We start from the raw sequence: 27,129 nt of genomic DNA on the forward strand, positions 1-27,129 counted from the left end.
TTGGGTGGCAGAGCGGGTTCCCACCTGTCGCCTGTTATAAGATGTGGGTTATGGTCTTGTAGACATTAAAGATACTTAGATATCACAGTCACATGAATAAGGAGTCCTGTGTGTAGAGAAGAAAGTGGGTCCTAATGTCGAGAAGGAGCCAGACTCTATATACTTCTATACACAGGGGGAGCTAGAATGCTCAGGGTCTTGTAATAAATGAGAATCCGACTCCCCAGTTTCCTCCAACACAATAAAGCGGATTTATTATAGTGGTCCTATGAGGGCAGCACAGCAGCAGCAGACGGGATACAGTATATACATAGAGAAACCGAACATAAATAGAGATTGTGTATCCGGAGGTTTTACGGGATGTTGTTCTCCGGAGGCTTGTCTATAACATGTAGGGGGCGCCAGAACTCCAAGGGGTAACAGGGATGTATATGCGTCACGGGAATATGGCCGGACTCCGGGGAGCTGAACCCACTGACACTTCCTTCTGAGGAACCAGAACTGGCAGCTGAAATAGTGAGAGAAGAAGAAGGTGAAGACGACGAGACTGGAGTAACCTGCCCTGGGGTCATTGTATGGAATGGGGGGGATCCCGGGAAGAAGGGGGTGGATATCTGCACAAGCACCAATCACCAGACAGTATTAGTCTTAGACACGTGATGCATCTGGTATCGGCTCCTCCTTAGATATCATTCAGTGTTTTACTGCGACAAACGTCTTATGGCAGAAGAGCAGTCACCATTATTCACTACACGAGGGACTATAATGCAGGAACTGTCCATTCAGCCAATCACTGGCCACAGCAGTGACACGCCTCCACCACTGATTGGCTGAGGGGGCAGATTCTCACAAACATCAGGGGACTGAAGAGCAGAAGTGGTGGCAGCGGTGGGGGACTGGGGAAGGTGAGTATGGTTGTCAGCCACATAGAAAACCTTGATTGCTGGGATAACTATGTGAGAGACACGAGTGCATCATCATCATCATCATCATCATCATCATCATCATCATCATCATCATCATGGGCATCTATGAGGTCAGCTACGAGCTGGAGTGGGTTTCTTGTGTAACTTACATATTTAGGCTATGTTTACCAAAGCTCGTCTGTGGTTTGGCATGATGCCGCACCCGTCAGTGCAGTCACGGCTGTTGGTACATTGTTCTAGGTCAGGTGGACTGATCGCCTAACCCTAAGGGCCCTATTCCACAGTAACGATAATCGGACGGATCGGCCCCATTTGTCTCTAAACGGACAAGTTTATTTTGAAGGCTGGAAATGTCTTATATATAGGAGGAAAGAAAGGGTCTAACTATACCAATCAGTAATAAAAAAAAACATGCCGGACCTGTGTGTGAACATGCCCCACATCTGCCAGGTTATAGCCCCACATCTGCCAGGTTATAGCCCCACATCTGCCAGGTTATAGCCATACATCTGCCAGGTTATACCCCTACATCTGCCAGGTTATAGCCCTACATCTGCCAGGTTATAGCCATACATCTGCCAGGTTATAGCCCCACATCTGCCAGGTTATAGCCATACATCTGCCAGGTTATAGCCCCACATCTGCCAGGTTATAGCCATACATCTGCCAGGTTATAGCCCCACATCTGCCAGGTTATACCCCTACATCTGCCAGGTTATAGCCCCACATCTGCCAGGTTATAGCCCCACATCTGCCAGGTTATAGCCATACATCTGCCAGGTTATAGCCCCACATCTGCCAGGTTATAGCCCCACATCTGCCAGGTTATAGCCCCACATCTGCCAGGTTATAGCCCCACATCTGCCAGGTTATAGCCATACATCTGCCAGGTTATAGCCCTACATCTGCCAGGTTATAGCCATACATCTGCCAGGTTATAGCCCCACATCTGCCAGGTTATAGCCCCACATCTGCCAGGTTATAGCCCCACATCTGCCAGGTTATAGCCCTACATCTGCCAGGTTATAGCCCCACATCTGCCAGGTTATAGCCATACATCTGCCAGGTTATAGCCCCACATCTGCCAGGTTATACCCCTACATCTGCCAGGTTATAGCCCCACATCTGCCAGGTTATAGCCCCACATCTGCCAGGTTATAGCCATACATCTGCCAGGTTATAGCCCCACATCTGCCAGGTTATAGCCCCACATCTGCCAGGTTATAGCCCCACATCTGCCAGGTTATAGCCCCACATCTGCCAGGTTATAGCCCTACATCTGCCAGGTTATAGCCCCACATCTGCCAGGTTATAGCCATACATCTGCCAGGTTATAGCCCCACATCTGCCAGGTTATAGCCATACATCTGCCAGGTTATAGCCCCACATCTGCCAGGTTATAGCCCCACATCTGCCAGGTTATAGCCATACATCTGCCAGGTTATAGCCCCACATCTGCCAGGTTATAGCCCCACATCTGCCAGGTTATAGCCCCACATCTGCCAGGTTATAGCCCTACATCTGCCAGGTTATAGCCCCACATCTGCCAGGTTATAGCCCCACATCTGCCAGGTTATAGCCATACATCTGCCAGGTTATAGCCCCACATCTGCCAGGTTATAGCCCCACATCTGCCAGGTTATAGCCCCACATCTGCCAGGTTATAGCCATACATCTGCCAGGTTATAGCCCCACATCTGCCAGGTTATAGCCATACATCTGCCAGGTTATAGCCATACATCTGCCAGGTTATAGCCCCACATCTGCCAGGTTATAGCCCCACATCTGCCAGGTTATAGCCCCACATCTGCCAGGTTATAGCCCCACATCTGCCAGGTTATAGCCATACATCTGCCAGGTTATAGCCCCACATCTGCCAGGTTATAGCCCCACATCTGCCAGGTTATAGCCCCACATCTGCCAGGTTATAGCCATACATCTGCCAGGTTATAGCCCCACATCTGCCAGGTTATAGCCCCACATCTGCCAGGTTATAGCCATACATCTGCCAGGATCTGCCAGGTTATAGCCCCACATCTGCCAGGTTATAGCCCCACATCTGCCAGGTTATAGCCCCACATCTGCCAGGTTATAGCCATACATCTGCCAGGTTATAGCCCCACATCTGCCAGGTTATAGCCCTACATCTGCCAGGTTATACCCCTACATCTGCCAGGTTATAGCCATACATCTGCCAGGTTATAGCCATACATCTGCCAGGTTATAGCCCCACATCTGTCAGGTTATAGCCCCACATCTGCCAGGTTATACCCCTACATCTGCCAGGTTATAGCCATACATCTGCCAGGTTATAGCCCCACATCTGCCAGGTTATAGCCCCACATCTGCCAGGTTATAGCCCTACATCTGCCAGGTTATACCCCTACATCTGCCAGGTTATAGCCCCACATCTGCCAGGTTATAGCCCCACATCTGCCAGGTTATAGCCATACATCTGCCAGGTTATAGCCCCACATCTGTCAGGTTATAGCCCCACATCTGCCAGGTTATACCCCTACATCTGCCAGGTTATAGCCCCACATCTGCCAGGTTATAGCCATACATCTGCCAGGTTATAGCCCCACATCTGCCAGGTTATAGCCCCACATCTGCCAGGTTATACCCCTACATCTGCCAGGTTATAGCCCCACATCTGCCAGGTTATAGCCCCACATCTGCCAGGTTATAGCCATACATCTGCCAGGTTATAGCCATACATCTGCCAGGTTATAGCCCCACATCTGCCAGGTTATAGCCCCACATCTGCCAGGTTATAGCCATACATCTGCCAGGTTATAGCCCCACATCTGCCAGGTTATAGCCCCACATCTGCCAGGTTATAGCCCCACATGTGCCAGGTTATAGCCCCACATCTGCCAGGTTATAGCCCCACATCTGCCAGGTTATAGCCCCACATCTGCCAGGTTATAGCCATACATCTGCCAGGTTATAGCCATACATCTGCCAGGTTATAGCCCCACATCTGCCAGGCAGATCGGGCCTGGCTTGGTCTCTATCACACTCACTCAAGAAAATGCTGTGCTCCTTATCGTGGGGGGGCTCCGCCCTACAGCATCTCCATGGCGGCTCCGATCCTGGACATCCGTGTAGCGGGCTGAGAGAACCGCGGCCAGAGGAGGTGGAGGAGCATCCTCCCAGAGACACGGCGCTGCTGGCGCTGCTACGGGAGCCCACTGACATGGAGCGGAGCGGTACCGGGGAGGTCGGGAATGGTAAAGCGGCAGAAGGGGAAGAGCGAAGACTTTCATCTAGTGTAAGAAGAGAGAGATTAACATGATTATATATATATATATATATATATATATATATATACTGTGCTCTACAGATCCAAGACTGGTCCCCTACCTGCACCACCAGTCAGCGGGATGGCTCTACTGCTAATGGCCGCCTCACTGGGCTGGATGTCCGTGAACGGCTTACATCCCAATCCAGAGAACGCTCTCTCCTGTCTGCGCATTTCTATAAAGGAGATAAAGAAGAGGATGGAGGAGGCCGCGGTTATCACCGTATGGACCCCGTACTGGTTACATCTCTTACACTGGATGAGAATCACTATGAGATGAAGGATTCACCCATCCAGTAAGGGTTAACACTGTTATTATAGAGATTCTGAACAGTCATGTCCATTGTCAGATATTATTGTACAGTGTATATATATATATATATATATATATATATATATATATATATATATCTGCCCCTCGGTACATCCCCCCCCCCTCCATTACTTACAGAACATTGCGCTCCCTCCCACTCACTTCTCCTGCCGCATACGCTCGGCTGCTTATGTGCTAAATACAGCTGCGACATGTCAGAGAGCGGTTCGCTGTCATACGCCGCACGTCCACAAATGACAAATTATATTTATTCCAGTAAAACATCTCCAGTATAATCCTCCGGGCCCCGGTACAATCCTCCGAGCCCCGGTACACTCCTCCGAGCTCCAGTACACTCCTCCGAGCCCCGGTACAATCCTCCGGGCCCCAGTACACTCCTCCGAGCTCCAGTACACTCCTCCGAGCTCCAGTACACTCCGCCGAGCCCCAGTACACTCCGCCGAGCCCCAGTACACTCCTCCGGGCCCTAGTACAATCCTCCAGGCCCCGGTACAATCCTCCAGGCCCCGGTACAATCCTCCGGGCCCCGGTACAATCCTCCGGGCCCCGGTACAATCCTCCGGGCCCCAGTACAATCCTCCAGGCCCCGTCACAATCCTCCGAGCCCCAATACACTCCTCCGAGCCCCGGTACACTCCTCCAAACCCCGATACACTCCTCCGAGCCCCAGTACACTCCTCCGAGCCCCGGTACAATCCTCCTCCTCAATGGCTACATGTGGGGGGCAGCTAGGATTTATGGGGCCCCATAGCAAATAACTGTACAGGGCCCCATAAATCCTCTCCCTAGAGGTGCAATGCTGCTTTTGGCCAGTAGAGACTGGCAGGGCGGGGAGCCAATGGCTTCTTGCTCTGTCAGTCATTTTATGATGGCCTGCGGGCCTCCTTAGTGCACAGGCCCCAGAGCAGTGGCGTGGTCTGCCCTTATGGTAGCAATGCCACTGGCTACACGATATAGTCTTCACATAGTTTACCTCGATTTTTGATCGCCTGGTCCCATAGAATTTTCTGCAGGTCCCCAGTCCAGGCCTCCTTGACATCGGGAGAGGCAGCCTGAAAAGTATACGTGTCCTCCAACTTTCGTCTTCGAAACCAGATCTCAAAACAGAGTCCGCTGCCTCCCAAGGTGTGAGTGAGGCCGATCTCAGACGTCTAATGGGAACAAAAATGGGAAGGTGATTCATCCAACCGGTTACTCTGGTCGGTAAGACTTCGTTATTCGGCTAGAGCTACTCTAGGCTATGCTCACGCAACGGACGTATCTTTGCCTCAGAGAACATTGTGTGAACGTTCCCTTAAAGTGTGACTCATGAGTATTTATCTTGTCCTGGACTTCAGTATAGGGACTATTTCATATGCAAAAGACAAGATGATGCTCATGAATATGGTTCTCGAGACCTCGTCCTCCTAGTGGGAGGAGATCAGAGACCTTCACAGAGAAAGATTCCAGGTAAACCAATCATGTGACTTTACCACTGACAATGGTCATCCAGAATGATGATAGCCACGATACTGCCTGGGATATGCTTACACAGTCACTTCAATAAACTTTGCACACATCAATAGAACAAACAGATGTAGGAAATTGTGTAATATATCTTATCAGAGAAAAATGCTTGTATCTCCTTTAATCTGGCTACTCCCCCTCCCCAACCTTCTATTCACTGTGCTAAATAATACAGTTCTGTCTTGTCTTTACAGACCAGCAGCTCAACAAGGGATCATAGATATATGCTGCCCGAGACTATCATTACTGTGAGTAGAGGATCTCATCAGCTTTTCCTGCTCAGTACTGTTCTATAATGTCCTCCATGCTGCTGTTACTGCTTATTAGGTATAGAGAGACAGAAGAGCAGGATCCCCTCTTCTCTGTGTGCAGTATGGGAGACATCATAGAGGATAGGCTCCAGCTCAGAGACAACTGAAAATAAGGGATAGAGTCTGCAGAGGAGAAAACTGCTGAAAAGACTGTATACAAGTTACATAATGAGAAAAAATAGAGCTACTCGTCGCTGGATTTTAACCCCAATGGCTAAAACATAAGATGATGACAAATATATGGTGTATATGATGCCTTGTATGCCAGCGGTAAGGGACCATGTATATGATGTGTATATGATGCCGTGTATATGATGTGTATATGATGCCGTGTATATGATGTGTATATAATGACATGTATATGATACGTATATGATGCCATGTATATGATGTGTATATGATGCCATGTATATGATGTGTATATAATGCCATGTATATGATGTGTATATGATGCCATGTATATGATGTGTATATGATGTGTATATAATGCCATGTATATGATGTGTATATGATGCCATGTATATGTGTATATGATGCCATGTATATGATGTGTATATGATGCCGTGTATATGATGTGTATATGATGTGTATATAATGCCATGTATATGATGTGTATATGATGCCATGTATATGATGTGTATATGATGCCGTGTATATGATGTGTATATGATGTGTATATAATGCCATGTATATGATGTGTATATGATGCCGTGTATATGATGTGTATATGATGTGTATATGATGCCATGTATATGTGTATATGATGCCATGTATATGATGTGTATATGATGCCGTGTATATGATGTGTATATGATGTGTATATGATGCCATGTATATGTGTATATGATGCCATGTATATGATGTGTATATGATGCCGTGTATATGATGTGTATATGATGTGTATATAATGCCATGTATATGATGTGTATATGATGCCATGTATATGATGTGTATATGATGCCGTGTATATGATGTGTATATGATGTGTATATAATGCCATGTATATGATGTGTATATGATGCCATGTATATGATGTGTATATGATGCCGTGTATATGATGTGTATATGATGTGTATATAATGCCATGTATATGATGTGTATATGATGCCGTGTATACCAGCGGTGAGGGACCATGGACATTACCTTGAAGGACTGCTTGTACACATAGATCTCTTTTCCTGATGCAGATTTTTTGGTTTTGCTGAAAAGAATCAAATCCTCGAAGAGAAAGACCCTCCGCAGACACTTCTTCTTCCTGTAGGAGATGGCAAACTCTCCCTGACGCAGCAGGCGGCCTTGCTCCTTCAGGTTAACCTAAAAAATTGATATAGAGAAGACGAAGGTGAAGTGGAGGTGACCCCATCACATAGGACTCTATGGAGATGTCTGGGCGGTCAGGGGCCTCCTGTGTCACCCAGCTGTCATGGCCGCTCCCTCGCATCCTCCTATTGATTGAGAGAAGTATAAGCAGATTATTACAGCTACCACAGGTATCCATGCAGGGGCGGATTTACCATAGGCCCGGGGCTGTTCACCAAGCCTGGGCCCCCCACCCCACTGTAACTATGGCGGCACTAGAGTGGAGTTCTAGTACAGGACAGATAATGTCATCATGTCCTGATTTGTGCAAAATTGCCATAAAAAAACAGTGAGTTTTACCGGTTACCTGAAGGACAGAACCAACACGTAAGGGACACAGTGAATGGAAGCATGGATGGAAGGTGGTAACTGCTGCCACCCTGGGACCCTCCATTGCTGCCACCCTGGGACCCTCCATTGCTGCCACCTTGGGGCCCTTCATTGCTGCCACCTTGAGACCCTCGATTGCTGCCACCTTGAGACCCTCCATTGCTGCCACCTTGGGATCCTCCATTGCTGCCACCTTGAGACCCTCCATTGCTGCCACCTTGAGACCCTCCATTGCTGCCACCTTGAGACCCTCCATTGCTGCCACCTTGAGACCCTCCATTGCTGCCACCTTGGGATCCTCCACTGCTGCCACCTTGGGAGCCTCCATTGCTGCCACCTTGGGAGCCTCCATTGCTGCCACCTTGAGACCCTCCATTGCTGCCACCTTGGGATCCTCCACTGCTGCCACCTCTCGAGCCTCCACTGCTGCCACCTTGGGAGCCTCCATTGCTCAGAATCCCAGCTGCCTGCCACCTCCTATTCTCTACCCTGACTCTTTGCACTCTCCAAGGCCCTGGTCATCCATAGGATAGACGTCTGTGACTATGGAGGATACCAACTAGAAGACCAGTTTGATGAAATCTCCTTAGAGAATGAATGGAGCCGAGAGGACACGTGTGCGGCCGTCCCATTTATCGGGGGGAGGGGACTTGTTTTCTCTGGACTGTGCAGGTACCAGGGGTCCGGCCCTCACCCATGATCTACTCATTGCCTTTGGATATTGGAATAACTCATGTTCCTGTATATATAAGGTGCTCTGTAGACCACGGGGCTGATGGGAAGGTCAGAGCCATCTGGCGGCTATGTGATGGGAGATAGTCCTGTGTATATACTGTAGCACCGTATACATCTCTATGAGCTCAATCTTTTCGATACATACAGGGTCCATTGTGCTCTGCACTCCGTCAATCAGTCCATTTTGCCCAGAAAACATATGTTTTCAGAGCCCTGACACAATGGAGAGCAGGTATCACTTTCATGCTGCCCGCACTTGGCATTTAGGGCGGCCCCCGATTGCTTCTTCCTGCCCTGAGACCTTGGTTGTTACATTTCCCTATACAGAGATCCATCCATAAAGGCTGATGTGGGGGAGGGGGAGAATCGCCCTGATAACTAAGGGCTCAGGCAGCATGAAAGTGATGAGGAGTTCCCTTTAAGGATTGTGCTGCACACAGTATTAGGAACATCTAATTCTCCCTCCGATCAGTCCCCAGAGACGGCTCCTTTGCGGGAATAGAAGATTTCCGCAGCTTTTCATTCTCTCTTATATGAAGCGTTTGTACCGGCTGATAAAAATAGCGGCTGAATCCTAACCCCGATGTGGAAGAATCCTAACCCCGATGCGGCTGAATCCTGACCCCGATGCGGCTGAATCCTAACCCCGATGCGGCTGAATCCTAACCCCGATGAGGAAGAATCCTAACCCCGATGCGGAAGAATCCTAACCCCGATGCGGAAGAATCCTAACCCCGATGTGGAAGAATCCTAACCCCGATGCGGCTGAATCCTGATCCCTATGCGGAAGAATCCTAACCCCGATGTGGAAGAATCCTAACCCCGATGCGGCTGAATCCTAACCCCGATGTGGAAGAATCCTAACCCCGATGCGGCTGAATCCTAACCCCGATGCGGAAGAATCCTAACCCCGATGCGGCTGAATCCTAACCCCGATGCGGAAGAATCCTAACCCCGATGCGGAAGAATCCTAACCCCGATGCGGCTGAATCCTAACCCCGATGTGGCTGAATCCTAACCCCGATGCGGCTGAATCCTAACCCCGATGCGGCTGAATCCTAACCCCGATGTGGCTGAATCCTAACCCCGATGCGGCTGAATCCTAACCCCGATGCGGCTGAATCCTAACCCCGATGCGGAAGAATCCTAACCCCGATGCGGCTGAATCCTAACCCCGATGCGGAAGAATCCTAACCCCGATGCGGAAGAATCCTAACCCCGATGCGGCTGAATCCTAACCCCGATGTGGCTGAATCCTAACCCCGATGCGGCTGAATCCTAACCCCGATGCGGCTGAATCCTGACCCCGATGCGGCTGAATCCTGACCCCTATGCGGCTGAATCCTAACCCCGATGCGGAAGAATCCTAACCCCGATGCAGAAGAATCCTAACCCCAATGCGGCTGAATCCTAACCCCGATGCGGCTGAATCCTAACCCCGATGCGGCTGAATCCTAACCCCGATGCGGCTGAATCCTAACCCCGATGCGTAAGAATCCTAACCCCGATGCGGCTGAATCCTAACCCCGATGCGGAAGAATCCTAACCCTGATGTGGAAGAATCCTAACCCCGATGCGGCTGAATCCTAACCCCGATGCGGAAGAATCCTAACCCCGATGCGGCTGAATCCTAACCCCGATGCGTTAGAATCCTAACCCCGATGCGGAAGAATCCTAACCCCGATGCGGCTGAATCCTAACCCCGATGCGGCTGAATCCTAACCCCGATGCGGCTGAATCCTGACCCCGATGCGGCTGAATCCTGATCCCTATGCGGCTGAATCCTAACCCCGATGCGGAAGAATCCTAACCCCGATGCAGAAGAATCCTAACCCCAATGCGGCTGAATCCTAACCCCGATGCGGCTGAATCCTAACCCCGATGCGGCTGAATCCTAACCCTGATGCGGCTGAATCCTAACCCCGATGCGTAAGAATCCTAACCCCGATGCGGCTGAATCCTAACCCCGATGCGGCTGAATCCTAACCCCGATGCGGCTGAATCCTAACCCTGATGCGGCTGAATCCTAACCCCGATGCGGAAGAATCCTAACCCCGATGCGGCTGAATCCTAACCCCGATGCGGCTGCATCCTAACCCCGATGCGGAAGAATCCTAACCCCGATGGGGCTGAATCCTAACCCCGATGCGGCTGAATCCTGATCCCTATGCGGCTGAAACCTAACAACGATGCGGCTGAATCCTGACCCCGATGCGGCTGAATCCTGATCCCTATGCAGCTGAAACCTAACCCCGATGTGGCTGAATCCTGATCCCGATGCGGCTGAAACCTGATCCCGATGCGGAAGAATCCTAACCCCGATGCGGCTGAATCCTGATCCCGATGCGGAAGAATCCTAACCCCGATGCGGCTGAATCCTGATTCCGATGCGGCTGAAACCTAACCCCGATGCGGCTGAATTCTGATGCGGCTGAATCCTAACTCTGATGCGGCTGAATCCTAACTCTGATGCGGCTGAATCCTAACCCGATGCGGCTGAATCCTAACCCCGATGCAGCTGAATCCTAACCCTGATGCGGCTGAATCCTAACCCCGATGCAGCTGAATCCTAACCCCGATGCGGCCGGATCCTAACCCCGATGCGGCTGATTCCTAACCCTGATGAACCGATGGTAAAACCGATGTGCGGGAGCGATAGAAGACTCTGGAAGAATAAAAGTTGTATCTTATTCTACGCGGCTCCTGTGCTTCTGTGTCCTAGGATGGGAATAGAGTTATATATATCATGAAACCTATAATACTCACCATACTGCAAGGACAGGGATGGGGAACCGGCCGCCCTCCAGCTGTTCCCATCAGGCTTTGGCTGTCCAGGCATGATGGGAGTTGTAGTTTAGTAACAGCCAGAGGGCGGCAGGTTCCCCATCCCAGTGCCAGGATTACAACAAATTACAGGGAATTGTGGAGCTTATATTTTGTGTGGGCGGTAAAAATGTTCTCTCTCTGAAGCTCACAACGTACCGATAAAAAACTTCTGGTAAAACAGCACATGTAGGTGACACATGTAGACACGCCGGGTCCAGGAGACAGGTGTAGGGACGCCGGGTCCAGGAGACAGGTGTAGGGACGCCGGGTCCAGGTGACAGGTGTAGGGACGCCGGTGACAGGTGTAGGGACGCCGGGTCCAGGTGACAGGTGTAGGGACGCCGGTGACAGGTTACAGGTGTAGGGACGCCGGTGACAGGTGTAGGGACGCCGGGTCCAGGTGACAGGTGTAGGGACGCCGGGTCCAGGTGACAGGTGTAGGGACGCCGGTGACAGGTGTAGGGATGCCGGGTCCAGGTGACAGGTGTAGGGACGCCGGTGACAGGTGACAGGTGTAGGGACGTCGGTGACAGGTGTAGGGATGCCGGGTCTAGGTGACAGGTGTAGGGACGCCGGTGACAGGTGACAGGTGTAGGGATGCCGGGTCCAGGTGACAGGTGTAGGGACGCCGGGTCCAGGTGACAGGTGTAGGGACGCCGGTGACAGGTGTAGGGATGCCGGGTCCAGGTGACAGGTGTAGGGACGCCGGTGACAGGTGACAGGTGTAGGGACGTCGGTGACAGGTGTAGGGATGCCGGGTCCAGGTGACAGGTGTAGGGATGCCGGGTCCAGGTGACAGGTGTAGGGACGCTGGGTCGTTGTAGATGACGGACGCCTGTATGTACTCGGGCAGTTTGTCTCTGTCCCTAGGACGTTGTAGATGACAGATGCCTGTATGTACTCAGGTAGTTTGTCTCTGTCCCTGGGACGTTGTAGATTATGGATGCCTGTATGTACTCGGGCAGTTTGTCCCTTGGACGTTGTAGATGACGGATGCCTGTATGTACTCGGGTAGTTTGTCTCTGTCCCTGGGACGTTGTAGATGACGGACACTGGATGTACTCGAGCAGTTTGTCACTGGGACGTCGTAGATGACTGACGCCTGTATGTACTCGGGCAGTTTGTCTCTGTCCCTGGGACGTTGTAGATGACGGACGCCTGTATGTACTCGGGCAGTTTGTCCCTGGGACGTTGTAGATGACGGACGCCTGTATGTACTCGGGCAGTTTGTCTCTGTCCCTGGGACGTTGTAGCTGACGGCCACTGTATGTACTCGGGCAGTTTGTCTCTGGGACGTTGTAGATGACGGACGTCCGTATGTACTCGGGCAGTTTGTCCCCGTGTGACGTCCCGGCTGCGTCCCGCTCCATGGCTCCCTGTATGTACTCGGGTAGTTTGTCCCTGTGACGTTGTAGATGACGGACGCCTGTATGTACTCGGGCAGTTTGTCTCTGTCCCTGGGACCTTGTAGATGACGGACGCCTGTATGTACTCGGGCAGTTTGTCCCTGTCCCTGGGACGTTGTAGATGACGGACGCCTGTATGTACTCGGGCAGTTTGTCCCTGTGTGACGTCCTGGCCGTGTCCCGCTCCATGGCTGCCTGTATGTACTCGGGCAGTTTGTCCCTGTGTGACGTCCCGGCCGTGTCCCGCTCCATAGCTGCCTGTATGTACTCGGGCAGTTTGTCCCTGTGTGACGTCCCGGCCGTGTCCCGCTCCATGGCTGCCTGTATGTACTCGGGCAGTTTGTCCCTGTGTGACGTCCCGGCCGTGTCCCGCTCCATAGCTGCCTGTATGTACTCGGGCAGTTTGTCCCTGTGTGACGTCCCGGCCGTGTCCCGCTCCATGGCTGCCTGTATGTACTCGGGCAGTTTGTCCCTGTGTGACGTCCCGGCCGTGTCCCGCTCCATGGCTGCCGGTATGTGATTAATCTCACTCCTCCTCCCGGGCCTGCGTTCCAAGCTGTTACTCCCAGCGCTCAAACGTCTCGCTCTCCCTAACGTCCCCTCTCGGACGACGCTAATCCACTTTACCTCTAATAGCCATAAATGCTTGGACGTTCCTGATATTACATCTTCCGCGCTACATTTCACAGGAATTTACAACCTGTCCGTCACCGATCTGCGGCCGTCTTTCACCATCCTTCAAGGGGACATAAGCAAATCCTGCAGAACTAAATGCGAATGAACCACAAGGCAGCAATATCTGCATGGAGACTGCAGCAGGAAACAACGGCCACATGGCCAATATAAGGAAGCGGAGGGAGGCGCCATGGTAGCTGGTGCATGGAAAGGGTTAAACTCAGTTATGACTAACATTAGTGCGGAAGGAAGGGACTGAGAAGTGTCTGGGTGGCAGCCGCGGCCGTGTGATCTAGGAATGGCGCAGTGTCCTACTGGGATCCCTGCTGGGCCTGTGCTCAGGGATGTCTGACTATTACCTGGGTATATGTGTCTTTCAGTGACTTTATTAAAGGGGTTATTCAATAAAAACTAAATTATTTCAGAGGGGGAAGCAGGACAGAGGGGGAAGCAGAAAGCACTGTGTCAGACTGGAGAGAATATACCACTTCCTGCAGGACATACAGCAGCTGATAAGTACTGGAAGACTGGAGATTTTTAAAAAGAAGTAAATTACAAATCTGTATAACTTTCATTTCTATCCCACCACCACCACATGTTAATCTCGCCCATGATGGGTGGAATCGTTATCGTCTTACGTCACAGTCCTGGATGTCGTCCATGGCGAGGAGATCGTTGCCGTGACGCAGCTGGAAGCGGACCACCTCCCGGGCGGCCCTCAGCTCCGCCTCCCGGTTACTCTGCCCCTTGCACTCCCACTCCATGTCCTGCAGGAGCAGGCTGTACTTGCTGATCCGCTGGATGGGTTTTAGGAGATACGAGGAGACGTCCATCTTGTCTCCTAACTCCTGCTGCTTCCTCTGAAATACAGAAACACGTTCATGAATGAGGTCAGACGTGATGGAGGAGCGCAGCGCAGCAAGACGTAAAGTGAGGTAATCTTGGAGGAGCTTTCAGAGAGGTCACCTGATGAAGGCCCCTCATTAGGCCATGGCCCCTCCATAGCATCTCTATGGCCCCTCCATGACATGTCCACGGCATCTCTATGGCACCTCCATGGCCCCTCCATGACACCTCTATGGCCCCTCCATGACACCTCCATGGCCCCTCCATGACACCTCTATGGCCCCTCCATGACACCTCTATGGCCTCCTCATGGCACTTCTATGGCCCCTCCATGACACCTCCATGGCCCCTTCATGACACCTCTATGGCCCCTCCATGACACCTCTATGGCCCCTCCATGACACCTCCATGGCCCCTCCATGACACCTCTATGGCCCCTCCATGACACCTCTATGGCCCCTCCATGACACCTCTATGGCCCCTCCATGACACCTCTATGGCCCCTCCATGACACCTCCATGGCCCCTCCATGACACCTCCATGGCCCCTCCATGACACCTCCATGGCCCTTCCATGACACCTCCATGGCCCCTCCATGACACCTCCATGGCCCCTCAATGACACCTCCATGGCCCCTCCATTACACCTCTATGGAACCTCTATGGCCTCCTCATGGCACCTCCATGGCCCCTCCATGACACCTCCATGGCCCCTCCATGACACCTCCATGGCCCCTCCATGACACCTCTATGGCACCTCCATGGCCACTCCATGTCACCTCCATGGCCCCTCCATGACACCTCCATGGCCCCTCTATGACACCTCCATGACACCTCCATGGCCCCTCCATGACACCTCTATGGCCCCTCCATGACACCTTCATGGCCCCTCCATGACCCCTCCATGACACCTCCATGGCCCCTCCATGGCCCCTCCATGACACCTCTATGGCCCCTCCATGACACCTCTATGGCCCCTCCATGACACCTCTATGGCCCCTCCATGACACCTCTATGGCCCCTCCATGACACCTCCATGGCCCCTCCATGACACCTCCATGGCCCCTCCATGACACCTCCATGGCCCTTCCATGACACCTCCATGGCCCCTCCATGACACCTCCATGGCCCCTCAATGACACCTCCATGGCCCCTCCATTACACCTCTATGGAACCTCTATGGCCTCCTCATGGCACCTCCATGGCCCCTCCATGACACCTCCATGGCCCCTCCATGACACCTCCATGGCCCCTCCATGACACCTCTATGGCACCTCCATGGCCACTCCATGTCACCTCCATGACACCTCCATGGCCCCTCTATGACACCTCCATGACACCTCCATGGCCCCTCCATGACACCTCTATGGCCCCTCCATGACACCTTCATGGCCCCTCCATGACCCCTCCATGACACCTCCATGGCCCCTCCATGGCCCCTCCATGACACCTCTATGGCCCCTCCATGACACCTCTAAGGAACCTCTATGGCCTCCTCATGACACCTCTATGGCCCCTCCATGACACCTCCATAGCCCCTTCATGACACCTCCATGGCACCTCTATGGCCCCTCCATGACACCTCTATGGCCCCTCCATGACACCTCTATGGCCCCTCCATGGCACCTCCATGGAACCTCTATGGCCTCCTCATGACACCTCTATGGCCCCTCCATGACACCTCCATGGCCCCTCCATGACACCTCCATGGCCCCTCCATGGAACCTCTATGGCCTCCTCATGGCACCTCTATGGCCCCTCCATGACACCTCCATGGCCCCTCCATGACACCTCCATGGCCCCTCCATGACACCTCCATGGCCCCTCCATGACACCTCCATGACACCTCCATGACACCTCTATGGCCCCTCCATGGAACCTCTATGGCCTCCTCATGGCACCTCTATGGCCCTTCCATGACACCTCCATGGCCCCTCCATGACACCTCCATGGCACCTCTATGGCCCCTCTATGGAACCTCTATGGCCTCCTCATGGCACCTCTATGGCCCCTCCATGACACCTCCATGGCCCCTCCATGACACCTCCATGACACCTCCATGGCATGGATATGGCATAATACGCTTATTATTATGGTTACTGACTGTCTGGGCTCCATGTGCAGCCTAGGTATTAACCATAACATCCTCCCAATGTGAACAGAGACAAAGAGTCACTGTGCTAGGGACTAAGGTAAAGTGGCCCAGTTATACATGCCCCCACCATGTTACCCTATCCAAGTTACCCCTACTACAGATGAATGAATTGATGTCATGTCGGCTACAGGTAAATGCTGATGATCAGCTCTGTGCCTGGGGAATGGTAAGTGTGAGGTATACAGGGTACAGGGTATGCCTCACAGCTCAGTATACAGGGTATGCCTCACAGCTCAGTATATAGGGTACAGGGTATGCCTCACAGCTCAGTATACAGGGTATGCCTCACAGCTCAGTATACAGGGTATGCCTCACAGCTCAGTATACAGGGTATGCCTCACAGCTCAGTATACAGGGTACAGGGTATGCCTCACAGCTCAGTATACAGGGTATGCCTCACAGCTCAGTATACAGGGTACAGGGTATGCCTCACAGCTCAGTATACAAGGTATGCCTCACAGCTCAGTATATAGGGTACAGGGTATGCCTCACAGCTCAGTATATAGGGTACAGGGTATGCCTCACAGCTCAGTATACAAGGTATGCCTCACAGCTCAGTATATAGGGTACAGGGTATGCCTCACAGCTCAGTATACAGGGTATGCCTCACAGCTCAGTATACAGGGTATGCCTCACAGCTCAGTATACAGGGTATGCCTCACAGCTCAGTATACAGGGTATGCCTCACAGCTCAGTATACAGGGTACAGGGTATGCCTCACAGCTCAGTATACAGGGTATGCCTCACAGCTCAGTATACAGGGTACAGGGTATGCCTCACAGCTCAGTATACAGGTTACAGGGTATGCCTCACAGCTCAGTATACAGGGTATGCCTCAATGCTCAGTATACAGGGTACAGGGTATGCCTCACAGCTCAGTATACAGGGTACAGGGTATGCCTCACAGCTCAGTATACAGGTTACAGGGTATGCCTCACAGCTCAGTATACAGGGTACAGGGTATGCCTCACAGCTCAGTATACAGGTTACAGGGTATGCCTCACAGCTTAGTATACAGGGTATGCCTCACAGCTCAGTATACATGGTATGCCTTACAGCTCAGTATACAGGATACAGGGTATGCCTCACAGCTCAGTATACAGGGTATGCCTCACAGCTCAGTATACAGGGTATGCCTCACAGCTCAGTATACAGGTTACAGGGTATGCCTCACAGCTCAGTATACAGGGTATGCCTCACAGCTCAGTATACAGGGTACAGGGTATGCCTCACAGCTCAGTATATAGGGTACAGGGTATGCCTCACAGCTCAGTATACAGGGTATGCCTCACAGCTCAGTATACAGGGTACAGGGTATGCCTCACAGCTCAGTATACAGGTTACAGGGTATGCCTCACAGCTCAGTATACAGGTTACAGGGCATGCCTCACAGCTCAGTATACAGGGTATGCCTCACAGCTCAGTATACAGGGTATGCCTCACAGCTCAGTATACAGGGTACAGGGTATGCCTCACAGCTCAGTATACAGGTTACAGGGTATGCCTCACAGCTCAGTATACAGGGTATGCCTCACAGCTCAGTATACGGGGTATGCCTCACAGCTCAGTATACAGGGTACAGGGTATGCCTCACAGCTCAGTATACAGGTTACAGGGTATGCCTCACAGCTCAGTATACAGGTTACAGGGTATGCCTCACAGCTCAGTATACAGGTTACAGGGTATGCCTTACAGCTTAGTATACAGGGTATGCCTCACAGCTCAGTATACAGGGTATGCCTCACAGCTCAGTATACAGGGTATGCCTCACAGCTCAGTATACAGGGTACAGGGTATGCCTCACAGCTCAGTATACAGGTTACAGGGTATGCCTCACAGCTCAGTATACAGGTTACAGGGTATGCCTCACAGCTTAGTATACAGGGTATGCCTCACAGCTCAGTATACAGGGTATGCCTCACAGCTCAGTATACAGGGTATGCCTCACAGCTCAGTATACAGGTTACAGGGTATGCCTCACAGCTCAGTATACAAGGAATGCCTCACATCTCAGTATACAGGTTACAGGGTAGGCCTCACAGCTCAGTGTGTACAGGAGCAGGGACACTTGTCTTTGACAGGAGTCCCTGCCCTTGTGCATCAGCCCTGAGGTAAGTGGCCCCATTCATAGGAGGTAAAACAATGTAAAATAAGTTCTATTGCATCTGCTACCTGACACTTCTACCCTCCATCTCGGAGTCCTGACCGTACCTTGAAATACGCGGCTCCCTGATCCTGGAGGAGTTGGTCGGACTGAGGTTTATTCTTGCTGTAAAAAGCATAAAGTCCAAACTGTTCCTTCTGTAACATAAAACATCAGACGTCAACGGAAGAAGCCGGAAGGTAACCAATGTATGTAATAGATTCTGTTCCCAATAGGACACAGAATTTAGTGGTGATCCCCGTAAAGCTGGTCAGGTGATCCTTAAAGGGGTATTCCCTTTGTGACTACTGGGACCCCAACAACTTATCCTGAGGACAGGGACATAGCTAGAATCAATGTAGTCCCCCAAGTATAGAGCCCCCCGGGTGTAGAGCTGTCACTCCCCTCATTGTCTATGGGGCCATACATCTGCAGCACTGGTGCAGCTACCATGGAGGCAGACCATGCAGCTGCTACAGGGCCTGTGCGGTAGGGGTTCCTACTCCAATCTATGGTACAGATCACCCCAGCACCTCCCCCAGACATCCACTGGCCGCACCAGGCCACCACCCTCCGCTTCCTGGACACCTGCTGGCCGCACCAGCACCCTGCCCCAACCCCCCCCCCCCCCCCGACAACCGCCGGCTGCACCAGGCCACCACCCAACGCTTACTCGACACCTGCTGGCTCGACACCAGGCCACCACCCTACACCCCCAGACATCCACCAGCTGCACCAGACCACCGCCCTCCACTCCCTGAACACCTGCTGGCCGCACCAGCACCCTATCCCCCCCCCAACCCCCCGACATCCACCGGCTGCACCAGGCCACCACCCAACGCTCCCTGGACACCTGCTGGCTGCACCAGGCCACCGCCCCACACATCCACCAGCTGCACCAGACCACCGCCCTCCGCTCCTTGAACAGCTGCTGGCCGCACCAGCCCCCTGCCCCCCCGCCCCCCCCCCCCCCCCCCCCCCCCGACATCCACCGGCTGCACCAGGCCACCACCCAACGCTCCCTGGACACTTGCTGGCCACACCAGGCCCCCGCTTCACACCCCCAGACATCCACCAGATGCACCAGACCACCGCCCTCCGCTCCCTGGACACCTGCTGGACGCACCAGGCCACCGCCCCACACCCCCAATCATCCACCAGATGAACCAGAACCCCTACAACCCCTGGACATCCACTGGCCCCTTGGGCACCTGCTGGCCACACCAACCCCCCCAGACATCCACCAGTAGTTTTTATTCCCCCGGGTCCCCAGCGCACCAGTGACGTCACCCGTGCATTGAGGTCTGGGAGAACGAGAGTGAGTATATATGTATGCTGGTTGGGGGGGGGGGAGTTTTTTTGCTATGGGGCCCCATGAATCCTAGCTACGCCCCTGATCACCCCATTCTTCCTGGGGACAATGACATCCCTATTATCAGGATCAGTAGCCGTCCCGGCAGTCATACCCCTGGATCAGACGATTATCCGCCATCACCTATAACCTTCGGATATACTGTACCCGTATCCTGGCGGTCTCTTACGTGTTTCAGGAAGCAGCGGCCCACGTGGCTCGGGTCCCTCCGGCAGCCGGTCAGCTCCTGCAGGAAGATATGGCTGTGGAATTCATAGAGTTTTTCCAGGTTTCCGAATATGGCGGCGTGCTGTCCGCGGAGGGCCGGAGGGAGATCCGGCTGATCCATCTCACTCAGGTAGTGGGAGAGAACATATCCCAGGGAGCAGACATAGTCTCTCTCCGAGGCCAGCAGCTCCTCCATTATACGATGGAGCTTACTGCAAAGGAAGGAGAGATGAAGCGTCACGGGATAATATGTCATATATACTCACCGATTCTCCAGATTGTCGTGCACCATGGTTACTAAGCTCCAGGTCTGGCGGTATTACGGGACTGGTTGTCTGTATACCTCTCTAAGGACGGGGTTACATGGCGGCAGCACTGACACTGGTCACACTGCATGGCGGCTACAATGTACAGTGATAGGACGGGATGTATACAGTGATAGCACCGGATGTATACAGTGATAGCACCGGATGTATACAGTGATAGGACAGGATGTATACAGTGATACCTGCCTATAATACAACCCGTCTATAACACATGGACATAATACCGCCCGTCTATAACACATGGACATAATACCGCCCATCTATAACACATGGACATAATACCGCCCATCTATAACACATGGACATAATACCGCCCATCTATAACACATGGACATAATACCGCCCATCTATAACACATGCACATAATACCGCCCATCTATAACACATGGACATAATACCGCCCATCTATAACACATGGACATAATACCGCCCATCTATAACACATGGACATAATACCGCCCTTCTATAACACATGCACATAATAGCGCCCATCTATAACACATGGACATAATACCGCCCATCTATAACACATGGACATAATACCGCCCATCTATAACACATGGACATAATACCGCCCATCTATAACCCATGTACATAATACCGCCCATCTATAACACATGGACATAATACCGCCCATCTATAACACATGGACATAATACCGCCCATCTATAACACATGGACATAATACCGCCCATCTATAACCCATGTACATAATACCGCCCATCTATAACACATGGACATAATACCGCCCATCTATAACACATGGACATAATACCGCCCATCTATAACACATGGACATAATACCGCCCATCTATAACACATGGACATAATACCGCCCATCTATAACACATGGACATAATACCGCCCATCTATAACACATGGACATAATACCGCCCATCTATAACACATGGACATAATACCGCCCATCTATAACACATGGACATAATACCGCCCGTCTATAACACATGGACATAATACCGCCCATCTATAACACATGGACATAATACCGCCCATCTATAACACATGGACATAATACCGCCCATCTATAACCCATGGACATAATACCGCCCATCTATAACACATGGACATAATACCGCCCATCTATAACACATGGCTATAACACATGGATTTCGGCCGGCGGCGTAGGGGTTAAAGGGGCCGAGTCCCATACACGCAGCGGACCCATTCAAATTCACAGTACTGGATCAGCAGCGGATTTCGCTGGTAACTCGCAGCATCGACCGCTGCGTGTATGTAATTCTGCCGGCCGCTTAACCCCTTCAGCTGCCGGCCGGCTCCCGCTCCGTATACATTACCTGTCCTTGCTGCACGGGGTCCCGGCGTACTGCTCTCCCACCCAGCCAATCAGTGGCTGCAGCAGGGCAACACACTGATTGGCCGGGCGGGAGAGCAGTACCCCAGGACCCCGTGCAGCGAGGACAGGTACTGTATGCGGAGCGGGAGCCGGCCGGCAGCTGAAGGGGTTAAGCGGCCGGCAGAATTACATACACGCAGCGGTAATTCAGAGTGATCTGCCAGGACCTAGCCGACTCGCAGCGTTATTAACGCTGCGAGTCGGTACGTGTGAATCTACCCTTAACCATCCAGATTTGACACCTTCCTAAATTCCTTGTGTCTCTGTTGGGACCAATGTGGTCGGATAATCTCCTGGGAATCTGCCCCGATGTTACGGCTTACTTACGCAAAATTAAACTTTGCAGTCCAGTCATTGTCCCTAGAGGAGTCCGTCATGGTTCTCCTCATCCAGGGCATACGGGAGGTGAGTGGTTCCATTGGTAGTAAGGGAGATACAGCGGAGGAACTGTCTGAGGAGCAGTGGGAAGCTGAGTCTCCTGTGGAGAAGCTGGCATGCCTAGAGAGGACACAACGTCTACCCGACTGCTTCACTTTACTGCTGTCACTCAGTACACTGGAGTCATCGCTGTTGGCCCTGCCATACGATGCCCATGTGAAGTGGTCGGGATTTGTTGCAGAGGATGGCTGCGCTGGGGTCGGCCTTGGAAGCTTTGGACTGGGAGTATGTAAGATCTCTAGAGCTTCATTGTTGGAGTTCTGGGCCATCAGCTCAGTGCTCTCGGGGTCACACCCATTGCTGTTTTTGGTTTCTTCACTAGTAGAACATCCCTGAGAAATCATAGTTTCTCTGGCTGCTCTTGCGTTTCTTTGACTTCTTGATGCCTTCAGGAACAGACCCATGGAGCCAGCATGGAGGCCGAAACTACAGCAGTTAATAATGGTGGATTCTGCTGACCTCATGCTCCCCCGAGGCCGGAATTCTTCCTCCTCTTTTCGGCTTCCTTGTGCAACATCACTTGAGAAGTTCCCCATTGTGTCTTCTCCTTTACTGACACTAGAAGATAACGTGGCCTCCTTGTGCCAGGCTAAGGCTGCACTTTGCTCATCCTTACACTTCTCCAGAGTTTCTTCTAGAAGTTCCTTGGCTTCCTGGCATCTCAGCCAGGTCTCGTTCCACACAGCCAGTCCTCGGCAGCTGCTCAGGCTGTAGGATTCTTCTTTCATTTCTTGGAATTTGTCATCTGACAATTCATCGGTCAATCTCTGCAGGTAGGTCTCCAGGCACTGCTGGGTCTCCGGCTGGTAAAGCCTATGTTCCGCTATCTTCAGCTGGCCCACGTAGCGGCTGCAGCTCATGGTGAGCTGTGTGACCTGGTGGATAAAATCGCCCAACAATTACATCTAGGACACTTGAACAATATTTTGTCCAGAGGTGGAGATGAGGGCCACTCGAGCCTACTCCTGTCCATCCACACCTGAGCGGGCGGCATTTGATTAGTGATGGCTGCAGAAGTTGGAGGCTCCCAGGGCTGTTTCCACTGGTAATCAAATGCTGCCCGCTCAGGTTCGGACAGAGTTGCACTCATCTCTCTCCAGAGGACCGCTGTGCTAAGATGATCTCTTATACCTTGTCACAAAACCTGTACAGATTCAGAAGCTTTTCCAGTTCTTCCTTCTGCCTCTCGACATTGATGTAGAAGCTGCTCAGTTTGGTCTGGAAGGCTCCTCGTGTAACCTTGAAGGATTCCATCTCTGGAAACTTGGAGCCACTGAACTTATTTGCATCATCCAGAAGGACTAGCCCGTGGTTATAATGCACCTATGAAGAATAACAAGAAAAATGGCTGAATAGACCCAAAAGACCATCCAAGCCACGACCCACTGATCATACAGGTCTGGTGGTTAGGAGATGAAGCTGCTGGATATAAATCGCTCATACGGATGTGGAATACTCACTGTGGCCTGCAGAAAGAACTCCTTGAACTTCTTGTGATACTTCTCCAAGGTTTCTAATGCCCACTCCATAGTGTCCATCTCACGTAACTGGTTCTCTCCATCTTCATCCATCCACAAGCTGAGCTGTTGGGGTAAATATGGAGAAAACATGACTGCTTTCTTCCATAAACAGGACCACACGTGTCCTTGGGTTAGTCTGGTATTCACACTCCTCTTCTTTCACTACAATGGAGCTTCACTTCCTTACTAGACCCAACCCCGGGGTTCATACAGAACAGGAGAGGTCATCAATGACTGATCACCAAGAGGTCATTAATGACTGATCACCGAGAGGTCATCAATGACTGATCACCGAGAGGTCATCAATGACTGATCACCGAGAGGTCATCAATGACTGATCACCGAGAGGTCATCAATGACTGATCACCGAGAGGTCATCAATGACTGATCACCAAAAGGTCATCAATGACTGATCACCAAGAGGTCATCAATGACTGATCACCAAGAGGTCATCAATGACTGATCACCAAGAGGTCAACAATGACTGATCACCAAGAGGTCATCAATGACTGATCACCAAGAGGTCATCAATGACTGATCACCAAGAGGTCATCAATCGCTGGTCACCGAGAGGTCATCAATCGCTGGTCACCGAGGGGTCATCAATCACAGATCACCGAGGGGTCATCAATCACAGATCACCGAGAGGTCATCAATCACTGATCACCGAAAGGTCATCAATCGCTGATCACCGAAAGGTCATCAATCGCTGATCACCAAGAAGTCATCAATCGCTGATCACTAAGAGGTCATCAATCGCTGATCACCAAGAGGTCATCAATCGCTGATCACCAAGAGGTCATCAATCGCTGGTCACCGAGAGGTCATCAATCGCTGGTCACCGAGGGGTCATCAATCACAGATCACCGAGGGGTTATCAATCACAGATCACCGAAAGGTCATAAATCACAGATCACCGAAAGGTCATCAATCGCTGATCACTGAAAGGTCATCAATCACAGATCACTGAAAGGTCATCAATCACAGATCACCGAAAGGTCATCAATCACAGATCGCCGAAAGGTCATCAATTGCTGATCACTAAGAGGTCATCAATGGCTGATCACCAAGAGGTCATCAATCGCTAATCACCAAGAGGTCATCAATATCTGATCACCGAGAAGTCATCAATCGCTGATCACCAAGAGGTCATCAATCGCTGATCACCAAGAGGTCATCAATCGCTGATCACCAAAAGGTCATCAATCACTGATCACCAAGAGGTCATCAATCGCTCATCCCCAAGAAGTCATCAATAGCTGATCACCAAGAGGTCATCAATCGCTCATCACCAAGAGGTCATCAATCGCTGATAGGTTACACAGATTGGCACATGGTGCATGGTGCAGGAAGCAGCTGGCTCCATTCTCTGGAGTAGTGGCCAGTCCTGGTTACTGCAGCTCAGATGCTGTGGGATTGATGAGCTTTCCTGTGGATAGGCCAGCAATAGATTTTGCCTGGAAACCAACTTTAAATATGAATGAAATGGCCGCTTTACAACATTCCTGTTATGTTTTTACTTTTCCCCAAGATAGTCTCTAATCTAATGTGTACGGCCACCTGGAGGCTGTGGTTACACGTGACAGAGACACTGCTGCATTGCTGTTATAGTACTGCAGTAAACCAGGAGCGGTGTGAGCACAGCCCCAGGGTATTCTCTATTGGCTGATGGCCGTCAGGTGGTTCCATCATCCATGGCAGCCCTTACTTACCTGGTTAAACTGTTTCTCCAGCTCCTGGATCTTCAGCATTGACTCCAGCAGCTCCAGTCTGCGGTTGGACTTGGTCACCAGCGCATGCACGCGTTCCTCTAAGTGATTGTACATCTGCACGGCTGACTCCACTGCACTCCTACAAGAGAGAAACCCATGACATGTTCACCGCTGACCCTTTTACGTCCACTAAATGTGTCTGACTATCCTGCATAGTGATGCAACGGCCTTGGCACGTGCCATTCCTTTAGGGGGAGTGTGTGCATGCTACCATATGGTGGCTCTGCAGAGCGATGGATTCTCTCCTAGAAGCAATGCTCGGGGGAGGGGGGGGGGGTACCATTACCATATTCTGTTATTTATCTCATGAATTCCATACAAGTCTGTGAGAATCAAACCTCCTCATGTACAACGTGTCCCATAGACTATTATGGGGGCCATATTGGGGATCCACACAACACCCGTTATAAACCACTTGTCTATCATCAAACAGAATCTAATAAGAGAAGCCAAAGTGCGTGTGTGCAAATATACCTAAAGATACTATACAAAACAGAAAGACCTTCCGACCCCTCACCCATCATCTTATTGTTGATGAAAAACCCTATACTAATAAAATAACATTTATATACTGCCAGCATAGTGCAACAGGGATGACAGATCGTATAGCGCCGGATAACGCAAAAAAGTGTAGTGATACTCACCTTCCCCAATCCCCACCACTGTTGTCTGTTGTCTTCTGGTCTTTGCTGCTCAACACTGCTCCCTGGTTTCTATGATATGTCGTCCCCACATGACCTCCCAAGTCACCAATCACTGGCCGAGGCTGTCCGCCACTTCCTTCAGTGATTGGCTGAACGGGCAGCTCCTGTGGATGAGCCATGAGCAATGGTGACAGGAAGACGTTGGAACGGCTGTGGCAGTGTGGGATCAGGACAGCTGAGTATCGCTACTTCTCTTTAAAGACAAATCTAACCTGCTGATGTGTTCTTATTGCACAGAAGACGTTAGGAGCGCAGGGGTTCAGCTATAGATGCTGCCTCAGGAGGGGGTTCAGGTATAGACGCTGCCTCAGGAGGGGGTTCAGATATAGACGCTGCCTCAGGAGGGGGTTCAGGTATAGACGCTGCCTCAGGAGGGGGTTCAGGTATAGACGCTGCCTCAGGAGGGGGTTCAGGTATAGACGCTGCCTCAGGAGGGGGTTCAGGTATAGACGCTGCCTCAGGAGGGGTTCAGGTATAGACACTGCCTCAGGAGAGGGGGTTCAGGTGTAGACGCTGCCTCAGGAGGGGGTTCAGCTATAGACGCTGCCTCAGGAGGGGGT

The 27,129-nt window shown here is 51.6% G+C and overlaps 1 protein-coding gene across 4 annotated transcripts in view; it reads right to left on the bottom strand.

Annotated features, from left to right (window-relative positions):
- Positions 1–239: 239 nt before the first annotated feature.
- KIAA1755 (KIAA1755 ortholog) overlaps positions 240–27,129 on the bottom strand; it is a 166,799-nt gene continuing 139,909 nt past the window's right edge. For 3 of the 4 annotated variants that reach the window (XM_069952015.1, XM_069952013.1, XM_069952012.1), the window contains exons 10-21: positions 25,806–25,944; positions 24,034–24,156; positions 23,705–23,896; positions 22,463–23,448; positions 20,397–20,646; positions 18,924–19,013; positions 14,351–14,572; positions 7,525–7,695; positions 5,538–5,715; positions 4,293–4,406; positions 3,953–4,195; positions 240–508 (exon numbers count right to left, since the gene is read on the bottom strand). In XM_069952015.1, coding sequence (XP_069808116.1) covers positions 354–508; positions 3,953–4,195; positions 4,293–4,406; positions 5,538–5,715; positions 7,525–7,695; positions 14,351–14,572; positions 18,924–19,013; positions 20,397–20,646; positions 22,463–23,448; positions 23,705–23,896; positions 24,034–24,156; positions 25,806–25,944 — 2,863 coding nt within the window. In that variant the 3' untranslated portion in view covers positions 240–353. The remainder of the gene's footprint in view (positions 509–3,952; positions 4,196–4,292; positions 4,407–5,537; positions 5,716–7,524; positions 7,696–14,350; positions 14,573–18,923; positions 19,014–20,396; positions 20,647–22,462; positions 23,449–23,704; positions 23,897–24,033; positions 24,157–25,805; positions 25,945–27,129) is intronic. The other variant, XM_069952016.1, reaches the window with a different exon arrangement.

The sequence above is a fragment of the Dendropsophus ebraccatus genome, chromosome 14 (genome assembly GCF_027789765.1).
Source record: "Dendropsophus ebraccatus isolate aDenEbr1 chromosome 14, aDenEbr1.pat, whole genome shotgun sequence".
Taxonomy (NCBI): domain Eukaryota; kingdom Metazoa; phylum Chordata; class Amphibia; order Anura; family Hylidae; genus Dendropsophus; species Dendropsophus ebraccatus.